General features: G+C 37.1%; 1 protein-coding gene across 1 annotated transcript in view; it reads left to right on the forward strand.

Moving 5' to 3' along the window:
* Positions 1–3,257, forward strand: part of Nipsnap (protein nipsnap) — a 30,124-nt gene extending 26,867 nt beyond the window's left edge. Inside the window, exon 5 of the mRNA XM_081768277.1 lies at positions 2,145–3,257. Coding sequence (XP_081624403.1) covers positions 2,145–2,293 — 149 coding nt within the window. The 3' untranslated portion in view covers positions 2,294–3,257. The remainder of the gene's footprint in view (positions 1–2,144) is intronic.
* The last annotated feature ends 10,580 nt before the right edge of the window (positions 3,258–13,837 follow it).

Genomic DNA, 13,837 nt, shown 5'->3' on the forward strand with positions numbered 1-13,837 from the left:
CTTATTTACACTATTATGTTATTACTCAACCTCCTTCTTATACAACTGGGTAATTATTATTTCGTGGAGAAGCGTTGTGACCAGACAGTCTCAACTACGTAAATTTAGTACCCTACGAATTTGGACGGCGTTATCAGTATTTCAAGGACACATCGATGGCAACCAGGACTTCCAGTTTTGTGACGTCCACCTAGTCGCCCGTCGAGCGATTGCAGTATATTATATGAAGATCAGGTACCGACGATGCATCTCTCTATCTGGCTGGAGAAAAGAGTTGGTTACAGGTGAAGAAACTGAGTCCAATTGGATATTGTAAAGTTCTGCTTGTGCAGGTGTTGATAGGGCATGGGTAGAGCAAATTACAGTCCGAAATCGTATCCCGCTACCGGTTATTATTACAAAATTCTGCTATAATGCAAAATAGATACAAATTCTCTAATGTTGGGTTAAAGTAGGTATTCCCTCGACGTGACGGTCTCGGGAAGGAATCCTCACTAAGCATACTACGTGAGGAGGGGTAGGACAGTCAATGCTCTACTACAAGCAGAGAAAGAGGTAAAGGTTCTACTGCAAGCCAGGAGGAAAAGGATACACTGCAAGCTAGAGGCTTTAGGTTTAGGTGAGGTACTTCCAAGGCTCCACTGCAAGCGAAGAAAGGAGATTTGACCAATCGAAACTGATATCTGTCGTTAAAATACTGTCTGTTATATAGGTGCTCTGGGTGAGGCGGTAGCGCTGTTGTTACTCCCTTGTCACGTGACCAGTGGCTGTTGTCTCCGTCGTCTTCAGAAATAGTACTCCGTAGTAAGACGCATATGATTGATGTTTGTAAATAGGAGCACAATACACACTCCAGGTGTTTGTAAACACAACCATGCCAGATATTACAATATGCAATGGAAGGGTACATGTTTTAGTTTTCATTTTTGGCTCGGTAATTTAACTTACTCTCCATTCACAATAAACCTATCGATGTCACGGAAAAAGTCATAAGTACTACTATTTTGCGACTGATATGACGTCCTTAGAGTAGCTTTCACCCATTTCAAAATTCATCTTTGTCTTTCCGTGGTAAAATAATGCTTACCGGCAATCTTCCTATCATATTCTGATTTGAACCCCTAGCACAAAACACAAAGGCAAATCACTTCCTTCCATGTACGATTACAGGTAACGCACAAAGTTACTTAATAATAAAGTTAGTTCGAAATACTTCACCAGTACTTATTATAGCGTCCACGAAAAACTGATTCCTATTGACAGTAGCTTTGCAAGATTACGGCTCATAGTGGTAAAGGGAGAGTGAGAACTTTTCCTCTTGTATCTGCTCTGCACTAAGGTTAAAAAAAAAAAAAAAAAAGTCGAAGGAGAACATTGTACAAAATTTATAGTTACGGGGACACGGTGGCTCAGTGGTAGAGCGTTCACCTCCGGTGCTTGGGGTCCCTGGTTCGATCCCAGCTCGCGCCGTGTGGACTTTGTGGTGCATAAACACCGTGCTCATGGGTTTTCTCGGGGTTCTCCCGTTTCCTCCCACTTTCTTCATTCCACCATTTCATTCATTTCTCATCTTCACCGTCTCCTTTAGCTTCACGGCATAATTGTGGGACGTGTTGCTACACCTGAAAGTTTGGAAATTAGCGAAAAAAAGGTTCAAGGCCACCTTCCTCTCTCCTCCCCTCCCTGCGGAACCGAATTTTCAAAACATTGTAACCACAGCCTCGGATTCAAGGAAAATACTTATAATTTCAATTTTCTACGTCCCGGTTTCGGAGATACGGTGAAGGGCTCAAAAAGGTTTTAACCTCCCTCGCCCAGTAGGGGGCCGAATGTCGCCAAACTCATTCTTACCCACCTACAGCCTAGAATTTAATGAAAGCATTTGTATAAAATTTTAAGTTCATTCTCCCAACGGCTCGGATAACTAATGGAGAGTGAATCTGTGAAAACTTTTCTAGCGTAAGCTTAGATAAAGATAGAAAGCAGTTCTAGTTTCAAAAAATAAAACAGAAATCGAAATGAAAGGTTACTTGAAGAATTACAAATTTGTTTACTCTAGTCGATTCAGTGTTTATTTTATATATGAGCTAAGGCTTTACCTTTTATGACGTTATTTATAAAATTATTTTATTTGTGTTCAACAGGTTATGCTGATCTCCAAATCCGAAAGGAGACTAGAGAAGCTGCGTGGCGAATGCCCGGTTGGGACGAGTGTGTAGCGTACACGGTACCCTTGATTCGAGAAATGGATTCTAGAATTCTTCATCCAACAATATTCTCACCAACACAATAATACTAACAAAAATGCACAGAAGAAATGCACCAGGCAGCGCTAGTATAAATAAAATGAAAGTAAAAGAGAAAATGATTGCTGAATTTAATTTCTTTCATTATCAATAATTTGCGCTCAAAATAGTAACTTCTTATCGGCAAAATAGGAATGGCGAAGTATATATTTAAAATAAAATCTGTAAATCATTTTGTAGCAATTCAAGTGGTAATTGAGAATTGCTGACTATGTTCCTATTGGTCAAATATTCTATCAATGGTCATTAAATAATAAAAAGAAAATCTCGTCATTCCTATTGTGAAATCTCAGGTGTTTATATATATATGTATAAGATGTCAGCAATCGCTTCTTTTTTGTTTGTTTTGGGTACGAATGCCTGGTATTCGACTATTGTTTATATTCAAAGTCATAATGTAGTCATGAAAATGAATTGAAAAGTGGTTCTAGAGAGAATTCTCAATATTTCATTGTTGTGTACAGAAGTTTAAAATAAAACAAATATGTACATTAGGACTGTTGTGATGGTTTATATGTATAAAGACTGGTTATTACTACTATATATAGAATATAAATATTAAAACTTCTGAAAGCTCCGTATTATTTTGACAAGTTCAAAGATATCATTATACATATAGCTAATTGACTCACGAAGGAATCAGTTGTAAAGATTAATTTTGTTAAAACTATATCAAACATATTTATATACAAATATAAATATACATTATATACACACACACATATAAAATATGTAAATATGATATAAATTCTTTTATTTTGTGAATTTGTAATCAAGTGAAGAACAAAATGTAATCTTTCTATGGAGCTTGATCTTTGCAGAATGAGGTAGTGATGTAATGTATCTAGTGTTGTATGTGAGTGTTTACAAACGTATACAATAATTTTTTACAGTGCTAGGTTTTAGTAAATAGGTGTTAATAAAAGAAAAACAGTGAACTTATCTAGTCAATGTGAGTATGGTATTATTTATTGTTCCTATTCCAGAATTGAAAACCGATTCGAAGAATTTTGGGGAAGAAGATATAAAATTTAAAGTCGAGAAAGAAATTACAGTATGAAAGTTGATACAAAATTTCTAAGCCTAACCATGAAAGGAGCAGCTAAGAATTCAGGTATAGAGTATACCGTATATACTCAAATCTAAGACGCACTTTTTCTGCCAAAGTTTCAGTTACAAAATGGAGGATATGTATGGGAATCGCATACAAAAACATTCCAGCTGCGGGGTTGACTAAAGTCGGTATTTCTTTCAGAAAAAGTTCCGGGGGGCACACTGTAGGCGCTATTCTATTTATTATTATACAATATTATAGATGTATTATTTTGGTCTCTTCCGCGGGGCACTCTCAGAGCTCGAGGACGGGGGGGGGGAGGTCAGTGCTCCAAAAAACGTTTGGAAGAAACACTGACTAAAATGTGCCGCCGCTCATTTCCCAGAACGTACACAGCATGCCATTTGACGGTACTGACTGACATCACATTTTTATCGTCTATTGGACGAAGTATCGCGTAAGGGTAGGGAGAGCGGAAAGCGGATGAAACCAGTGAAAGTGCTTAAGCAGGATGTCGTCTGTTCACACTGTAAGATTGTACCTTTGTTCTCTTTTTAATCTTGACATTTAAATGTTTAGTTTGTTCAAATAAACCCCTATGATTTAATTTGTACTGTCAAATTCTGAGTAGTTTCATTGAATAGCCAAGGTGCGTGGGCACAACTTTTGAAGTTTAGAAATGGTGGTGCGTCTTAGATTCAAATATATACGATAGTCCCTATAATCCCTTGCACTTTGGCCTTCAATGTTCAAAGGCGTTTATGCTGCTGGTAAAAACTTTTTTTTTTTTTTCAAAACCGCCAAAAATGTCCGCCTATAGCACGCATGACACCATTTTCAGTGTCAAATACTTTCCAACTTCTGTTGTGAAGTTTGAGAACAGATCGCATCCACAGAATAAGATTGTCGTAACTCAAAATATGTTTTAGATTGTTATCAATTTTAAATGTATAATAATTATAATTTGTATGAACTTCAGAAACAAATTAAATGATCTTTTAGTTTAAGTCCCACGATTATCTCCTTTAGGCTAAAGGAGACGAATGATCAATGAAAGTTAATGACTGTGAAATTAATTTTTTTTCTGTTGACCCACCAAGAATCAAAACCGAGGATACCTGCACAAAAGGCACACGGTCTAGCCACTAGACTAGCGAGGAAGATTTGTTTACACAATAATTATACTTGTGTGCCGGTACTATATATATTAAAACAACAATTCTAAAATATAGAGAATATAGTCAAGTTTATTTAGATACCAAGATCTTGTGTAGCTTTCCTCTAAAATTGACATTTTAGAGTTAGAATCATTATGGGGATGCGGGATGAAAGAAGCTGAAAGGTTGGATGAGTAAGGTAGGTGGGGGAACAATTTGAAGCAATAATCGTGTATTGCTGTCATGGTGACGACCAGTTTGTGGCCGAGGACATTGTCCTGACAGAAAAAAGACTATATTTGTCTGTTTCCTACGAGTCCTCTGCCGAATATGATAACGCATCTGTTGTAACAGACTCGCACAATAATCCCCAATTATTGTTTGCCCCCTTTGGAAGATAATTTACCGCCACCGTCCCTTCCGAACCCCTACCCCCCCCAAAAAAAAAACTTATTTTTTCCTGCAAAAGGGACCGACTGGCCTTTTGAGGGAAGGGTGATGATGAGGATCCATTGCTTGTAACTGTGTTTTTACTCGGGTTGGTGATATAGAGCATCACGTTTCAAGTACAGTTATGAACGGGTCCATTGCTTGTGTGTTTTTACTTGGGTTGGTAATGAAGAACCCCACGTCTTAACTACTATTATGCACAAGTCCAACCTAGATCTGGCTGAAAAAGGTTAAGATTATCCCTTGGAATATTGCAGCTGGTAACCCTTGATCAGGAATTAAAAGCTTGAATACTTATCTCGTTGAGACTTTTTTAATTCCCAGATTGTGGGTGGTAATTGTATCAACGCTGATAGCACTAGTTAACAAAGGTTTTGTTACATAAAAGGAAATACCTGTTCTTAAAGGAACATTTTGCGCTGAATTCGAATATGCACTCGGTTTTTCTCCATCACGTACGATTTTCCCGTAACAGAGGGATTTTCGGGAAAATCCCTCAAAAATTTCCCTTTTCGTTTATTTTACACCCCAAGATCTTGTCCCCTTGCATATACTAACATAGAAATTATACCTAAGTATACTTTGATTCATATTTAACAACCCTCCAAGTTTCGTAATAATCGCTTTATTCTTTCTAGAGAAATAAATATGTTTGTATGTATACTGTGTGTACTGTTTATTGCACCTTATAGTAATGCTTTCAGATCTCTTAAGTTGAGGTAAAACGTTTTGATTTATTACCACAAACACATATATAAAATATAATACAATATAATTTACAAGTGTGACAATTTACAATAAACAATAATACAAATGTACCAAAAGGTCATGAAAAGACAATCAAAACTATCACAGTATATGAAACTTCCATTGGGTTACAAAAACGTACACTACTTCCTTCTTTTGTAAGAAATGTTGCATTCTCTAACAAGACCCCAACAATAGTCCCCCATCATTGAAGGATCCCATCGTCCCTGGTACCTTTTCTCCATTGCCATTATATCTTGGTGGAATCTTTCCCCCTGTTCGTCGCTGAGAGCACCTAGGTTAGCAGGAAAGAAGCTGAGGTGGGAGTGCAAAAAGTGGATTTTTAAAGACATCTTACAACCCAACTCTTTGTATTTCTGTATCATGTCCTGTACGATTTCTGTGTAACTCTCAGCTTTGTTGCCCAGAAAGTTGCGCACAACACATTTAAATGCTGTCCAGGCAGCTAGCTCAGCACTGTTTAACTTGCTGTCAAAGCTATCATCAAGCATTAATTTCCTAATTTGGGGACCAATAAACACTCCCGCTGAAATCTTAGCATCACTCAGGTTAGGGAACTTATCTCGCAAATACTTGAAACCTTCACCAGATGTGTCCATGGCAAAGTTTTTCATAAGTCCTAACTTGATATGAAGTGGCGGTAGTAATATGTTATTAGGATCTACCAAAGGAGCGTATTTGACGTTGCATTCTCCAGGTACGTAATTCACTCTAGGTTCCCATTCCTTCACTTCATAATGTTTGTCATCAGCTCGGCTATCCCATAAACATAAAAAACATTGGTACTTCGTGTAACCGCACTGCAGTCCTAATAAAATACCAACTACCTTGAGATCACAACATATTTGCCAACAATGGTCCTTGTAATTTATAAGATTTAGCAAAGTTGACATGGTGTCATAGGATTCCTTAATCTTCACTGAGTGCGCAGTGGTATAGAAGGTTTTTTATTTCCATTATGTAAAAGGACAGCTTTAAGGCTGACCTTTGACGCGTCGATAAATAACCTCCATTCTTCTGGAACGTAAGGAATTCCTAGCTCCGCCATCAACCCATTTATATCCGTACATACGCACACATTATCTTGCATTGAGAAATAGCTTGAAAATTGAACATGCCTTTTCCTGTACACTGATATGTTCGTTTCTGCATCCAATAAGTTCCACTGCTGGAGCCTTGATCCCAGAAGTTCCGCCTCTTGTTTTGTCAGGTGCAAATCACGGACTAGGTCATTAAGTTCACATTGCCGGATGAAATGTGGCTCGCGAACACAGTCAGGGATGAACGTTGGATCCTTGGATGTACATGTTGATGTCGATGGTTCATCAAGGTCATGATCATCATCAGAGTCTTTTGGCCATATCTCTTCCCAGTTGGTAGGGGGCTCGGGAAGTGGAAGTTCATCCCCGTGCGGAATAGGTCTAATTGCGGATTTAACGTTGGGATAACTTATTGTGTATTTGCTTTTTTTTAGAATGTCCCTTAACTACTGTGAGACAAAAATAACAATCATCCAGATGGTTGGTGGGTTCTCTCCACACCATTGGTACAGCAAATTTCATGAACCTCCGTTTTCCTTTGGCCCATGCAAGTAAAGTGACGTAGCACGACGCACAAATTATGTTGGGTGCCCAAGTTTTGTCCTGATCTCCCACACAACATCCGAAATATATATAATATGCTAGTTTCACCGATGGCGTAATGGATCTACACTGTCCTTTAACTACAAACTGGCCACACACATAACAAAAACTATTTGGTGAGTTAACACACGAACGCCGTCCTCTTGACGCCATTGTACTGATCACAAACTAAACTTCTGGTCTTAGTTGGGTATAATGCCGTTAAGATAAAACATGAAAGCACTCTTAGCAGCAAAGACAACTTTGAAAGTGAAGTAGTGTTAAACCACACGTCAATATAAAAATGTACAAAACACAAGAAAGAAAGAAATGCCCGGGGGGAGGGGGAAACGATACCGTAGTGGAAAATTCAGACTGCATTAGTTAATTGTTGTCAACTTTGAGTCTGTATTCCATTCTTTCTTTCTTTTGCATTCTGTTACATTTGATAACAAATATTGATAACCATTTCATGAACAAAACGAAAAAACTTGGAGAATTGTATATATATGTATTAAGATATACATATACTGTACGTTAAAAAAATATACGTTGGAAGTACATTCTATTTTTATACACGTTTCTAATTTACAGAGAGCAATACAAGTGTGTTGTTGACTATTGTAAATATTCATTTTTATGTCTGTGTTTGTAGTAATAAAGCAAATCGTTTTTACCCCAACTCAGGAGATCTGAAAGCATTACTATCAGGTGCAATAAACAGTGCACACAGTATACATACAAATATATTTATTTCTCTAGAAAGAACAAAGCGATTTTTACGAAACTTTTAGGGTTTATTAAATATAAATCAAGGTATACTTAGGTATAATTTCTATGTTACTATATGTAAGGGGACAGGAGCTAGGGGAATAAAATATCTGAAAAAGGGAAATTTTTGAGGGAATTTCCCGAAAATCCCTCTGTTACGGGAAAACTGTACGTGATGGAGAGAAACCGAGTGCATATTCGAATTCAGCGCAAAAAGTTCCTTTAAGATCAGGTGATTTTTCTCATGTAACAAACAAAAAGTTTAAATTTGTTAACTAGTGTAGTTGACAAGTCCATTCTTTCAGCAGTCTGCCTGATGATGAACCAGTAATTAAATCTGTGACACTTTCTTTAACTTTGTCAATATTTCCCTGAGTTAGTGTTTCAACGGGCCTTTCTACTCGAGGGTAATCTTAAATATTAGTTCCTCTCTCGTAAATTCAACTATCCATTTCTTGAATGTGGCATATGAAGGAGCACTATTGCCTAAATCAGTAACCATATCAACTTGAATATCATTTGTAATTAGATCCTTGGTATGGAGATACTTAATAACAGCTCTTGCCTTCAGTTCCTCTTTTTGGTCGAAAGTTGCTAACTCGATTGCCTGTCTTCACCTGCAAAACCACAGAAAAATAGATATAATCTCCAATTTTGGTAAGAAAGTGTAGTAAATGTGTCTTAAAAGTTCTAAACTTCTGATCAATATTTTGTAGTTAGGTTGTAACAACCCTTGCATATTACCTTAATACAAAATGTACCCGAGCGTCAACGAAGGTATTGAAAACGAGTGGATTTTGGCAATGATACTAGTTTGAGTAGCACTTTTCACGGTATCATGCTAGTAACTCTCCACTTGTAAACTTAAAATACAGCTTCTGTACACTGTGCAGAAATACACCGGTGGTGGAAAATAGCACCTTTCGGTCATCTTTCATATCCACTCAGTTATTTTATCCGTCGTAAAACACTTGTACTGGTTTTATACTAGTAACCCTACATATGTAAACAAAATACAGGTTTATTACTTTCTATTTAATTTTATTGCTTGTAAAAATTTCTTCTTTATAAATGTCTTTTCATGCAAAGTATTGAATTTTACCTGTAAATTTTCTAAAATGTGGTGCGCCAAAAGTAAACCATCACCCTTCTGATTTTTGTTTTTTTTTAGGCTGGTCCAAGTTAACAATATAGCGCCTGCTATTAATATTAGTAGGGTGTGCAGTGTAGTTAGCATAGGAATTCATCAATTTTGTACTTTTATTAAATAGAACTATTTCATGATATTAAAAAAGTCATTCGGCCAGACAGGAAAACTCTTCACTTGTATGGCATAAAAGGGTAGGATTTCCTAAGAGATATGCTATCTCATTTTTCAGAAGATATTTCCTAGGATTTAGCTCGTAGTGTATATCGGGCCTTATGTTGCATGACTATGCGCGCCCACATACCGCCGCTTACACCGTTCAAACTCTTCAGACGCTGCGTTTCGAAGTGTTGGTGCATCCTGCATACAGTTCTGATCTTGCCCGTCGGATTGCCATCTGTATGGTCCACTGAAAGATGCTCTCAGAGACCGTCGATTCAACTCCGATCGATAAGTGAAGGAAGCTGTGCATTCATGGCTTGTTCCGCAACCAAACACCCTTTTTGCAGAGGGTATCGGAAAGCTTGTGCAAGATACATTGAAAAGCAGGGTGACTATGTTGAAAAATGATATGAATAAAACATTGTACTCTCACGGTAATTAAAAGAATTAATTGCAGATACTTATTGACTTACAATCGTACGTTTCATTAATATTCTTGTATTTTATCTATTAAGTTTTCTTTGTTATTTTCAGGTTATACGTAGTGTACCATCAACTTTCAGCAAAGTTGATGGTACATCCTGATATTTTCAATGATGCAACGTAAGCTATCTTAATACGAATCATGTAGGCAATCGCCTCGCTTTCAGAACATAGCAATTACAATAACATGCAACTTAGATTACAGTATTTACAGTCAAGAAAATTAATGGTAGCAATTTCTTATCGTTCTTCTAACTTAATCTCCCTTGCCATATTACCAAGTGTGAAGAGTAAACAAGCCAATTTGTATAATCTTACAAACCAAGACAGTATACATGATTATCTTGATCAAGTATCAGTTAATGTTGAAGGAATGTTTGGCGGTAGATTATTCTTTCATTATCTTGGCTACTTGAAGATAATGCAGAGAGAAGATTACCTGTACAAGAGAGGTTTTACTATCTATTCGTACATGTTGTTATTCATATTCTTTTCCTCAAACACCGAAACTGACTTATTACTAAATTTCGTTTTATCTTATTTGATATTTAGGAGTTTCCTTACTTGCAAGATAGATAAACTATTTGATTTTCTTCAATCTGGAATTCTCATTTTGCCTAACACTTTATTATCTGTCAATCACACATAAAAATTACATCCGCCATTTTAGGTGAAATGCCAATTCCCATTACGCCTAACGATTTTATCAGAAAACAAATACTCCCTATGCAGAAGATCTGACTGTGTTTCCATACTTATATATAAATGCGTGACAGAAACTTACATACAAAAGTATGTGTGAATGAAGTTTTATAATGCTGAAGAAAACAAAATCGAAGATATACTCCATGATCCCTGCAAGTTAGGTTAATACTCAGTCTACTGATAACGAATCGCATTATGAAATAGATATGTACGTATGAAATAGACAATCGTTGCTTTTATCAACAAATTACTAATCACTTATTCATGTATAAGTACGAAAACACTGTCAGTTCTTGTATATAGGGAGTATTTCCTTCCTGATAAGATCGTTAGGCGTAATGGGAATTAGGGCAAACGGAAATTGGCATTTCACTTAAAATGGCGGATGTGATTATTATCTGCGATTGATTGCTGATAAAGTGTTAGGCAAAGTGGGAAGACATCTTCACATTCAGTCCCCATCGGTATTGAGGTGAAAAGGGGTGAAAAATATAATGTCTAAGATGACTGAAATTACTGTTGAATTCATCGGACTCCCTCGTTGATTGCTGTGTTTTCGGGGCCGCCTAGCTGTTGAGTGTCAATCCTCATGACATTTTAAGTCCAACCTTAAACAAGGACTGAATATCAGCCGGCTCTATAACGTACAGAGGCAACGCCGAAGGTGTTTCCTGTCGTTATTTATTCTACTCGGTATTTTATTTTGTGATAGGAGCAACGCGAAACGCGTTGCATGTTGTTATGTATTCTATTTACAGTTAGTTCCTTATTTTATGACAGGCAACGCTGAAGGAGTTGTTCTTCGTCATTTTTAATACTCAATTCTTTATTTTCTGACAGGGCAACGCCGAAAGCGTTGCTCATACATCTCTGTGTATATACACGGTGTTTCAAAACAACACCAATAACGTTTGGGAGCTGATTCCTGACACCAATATAAGATAAAAAGTATAGGCCAACCTGGGTGCACAAATGTTTCCTTTGGAGTTAAAGACTGCCGAAAACATGAAAGAAATGAAGTTTAAATGTCCATAGCTCCAATACTATGGGACCTACGTAGTCGGGTCAAGACTTCAATTAGGAATTAATATGTGCTCTATCCAAATATCCAAGCTTCAGAGTCCTGTAGTATTTCCACAACAATTTTTATGGAGGTAGTTGGTGAGTCTTCAGATTATATGCTCGTAGCTAAACTGCCTCTACAAAAATTGTTACAGAAGTACCACACGATTATGAAACATGTATTTTTGGATAGCGCACATATTAGTTCCTAAGTGCAGTCTTGATCTGATTAAGGTAGGTCCCATAGTTTTGGAGCTATGGACCTTTAAAGCTCATTTTTTTCGTGTATTCGGTAGCCTATAACTCCGCAAGGAAGCATTTGTGCACCCAGGTTGGTCTATACCAGCCATGTGCGACAGCCGGCCCAAAAGGCTGGTTGCACCCCATTGAACCCTTTCATCCGGCTCGCCTGATCCCTTACTGGAAATATATTTCTTACGTGACCTCTTAACCTGAATTGAATTATTTTCTTGAATAACTTATGTCCACCTTAAAAATGTCCTTCGCGTTGAAACATGGAATTTACCACCGTACAATGAGAGACTAATTCAAAACGTAGAGGATCAAGTTTCGCACTAAAATTGTAAGTAAACAGATTTTTGTGCGTTTCTTTAGTAAATAAATGTTTTGGTTCCCGTTATAGCAGTTTTCCTGTTCCTGTGGTTTTTGACTGTGCAATGAACAAGTTTCTTTATTTTGGCTGTTCAATTCTTGTGAAAATGTTATAGATTTTCTCGTGCGGCCCCCGACACTACCAAAGCCTTTATGATTGGCCCACCCTATGTTCCAACTTGCACATACCTGGTGTATACTTTTTGTCTTGGTGTCAGGAATCACCTTCCAAGTGTTGTCGGTGTTGTTTTGAAACACCTTGTATAAAAATCTATCTGTGAATGTGTTCCACGATTAATCTGAAACGTTTAGAATTATTTCAACCAAACTTGATACACGCATGGTTTACAATCTGGAAAAAAAAATTGCTGGTCTTTTAAGAATTGGGGTAAATAGGGGTGAAGTAGAAATAATCGGAAACGACAAATATTAATGTCGAATATTTAGTTTTCGGAGTCACTCATGTGGATATTGCCACTCAGTGCTGTAGTCCTAAAATTTTCAGAGGGCACACGCTGTTTTATGATTATGATTATCGTAAGAGACTTCAAGGTATTTTAATGAACAATGTAAATAATATGTATTAATTAATTCAACTAAAACATAAAGAATACATTACTTTTTATATTCTAAAATCATTTCATGCTATTTTCTTGATGACACTCCTTACTTAAATTACACCATTAATAACATAAATTGGTGTAGGTATGGAGAAGGAGCCAACTCACTCCGAGAAGGAACAGAAAAAATCGCGCCGGTTTTTTTTCATGACTCATATATTTGAACACCTGTTAAAATATGAGAAAAAAAGGTGATATAGTCACTTTATGATTGGAGTCATGATCCGATTAAATAAATAAATATAAACGAAACTTAAATAGAAAGTACTATACGCTTTGAAGCAGAAGGTACACTTTCATGACTAAGATTAAGCAGAGGGTATACGACGTGTACCACCGTGTATCCTAGACTACAGACCTGCTGACACTCCCGAAGCAGTTAAATCTAAGTTCAACCCCAGCGTGTACAAGACACCCCTAGCGCACTCTGAGTGACGTCGCAAGGGGGTAACATGTAAAAGTAATCGAAAACGACACATCTTAGAATCGAATTCATAGTTTGCGGGATAGCACAGATGAATACTGACACTCCTGATGCTGTTTAAGTCCACGTGCAAAACCCATCGGCATGGAAAATGAGAAGGGATGAAAATTAAAATATCCAAAATGACGGAGAGTAGTGTCGAATCCATAATTTTCGGGGTCGGGAAAACGGCTGATCATTTTGAAATAACTTCTGAATATTGTATCTACGTCAAGGTGGAATTTTGTAATGTCACTTCGATTAAAGTTTATTTTCTGATCATTTTCGATCATTTTTATATATCTCCCTCCTCCAATTATGGGCCTGAATTTGGATTTAACAGCATCGGAAGTGTCATTGTTCATCTCAGCTACCCGGAAATTATGGATTTACACTAATATCAGTCATTTTTAATCATTTTTAAATGTCTCCCCCATGGACGTATGCAGAGGGTG

Source organism: Thermobia domestica, chromosome 8, assembly GCF_964235325.1.
Source record: "Thermobia domestica chromosome 8, izTheDome1.hap1.1, whole genome shotgun sequence".
In the NCBI taxonomy this organism is placed as follows: domain Eukaryota; kingdom Metazoa; phylum Arthropoda; class Insecta; order Zygentoma; family Lepismatidae; genus Thermobia; species Thermobia domestica.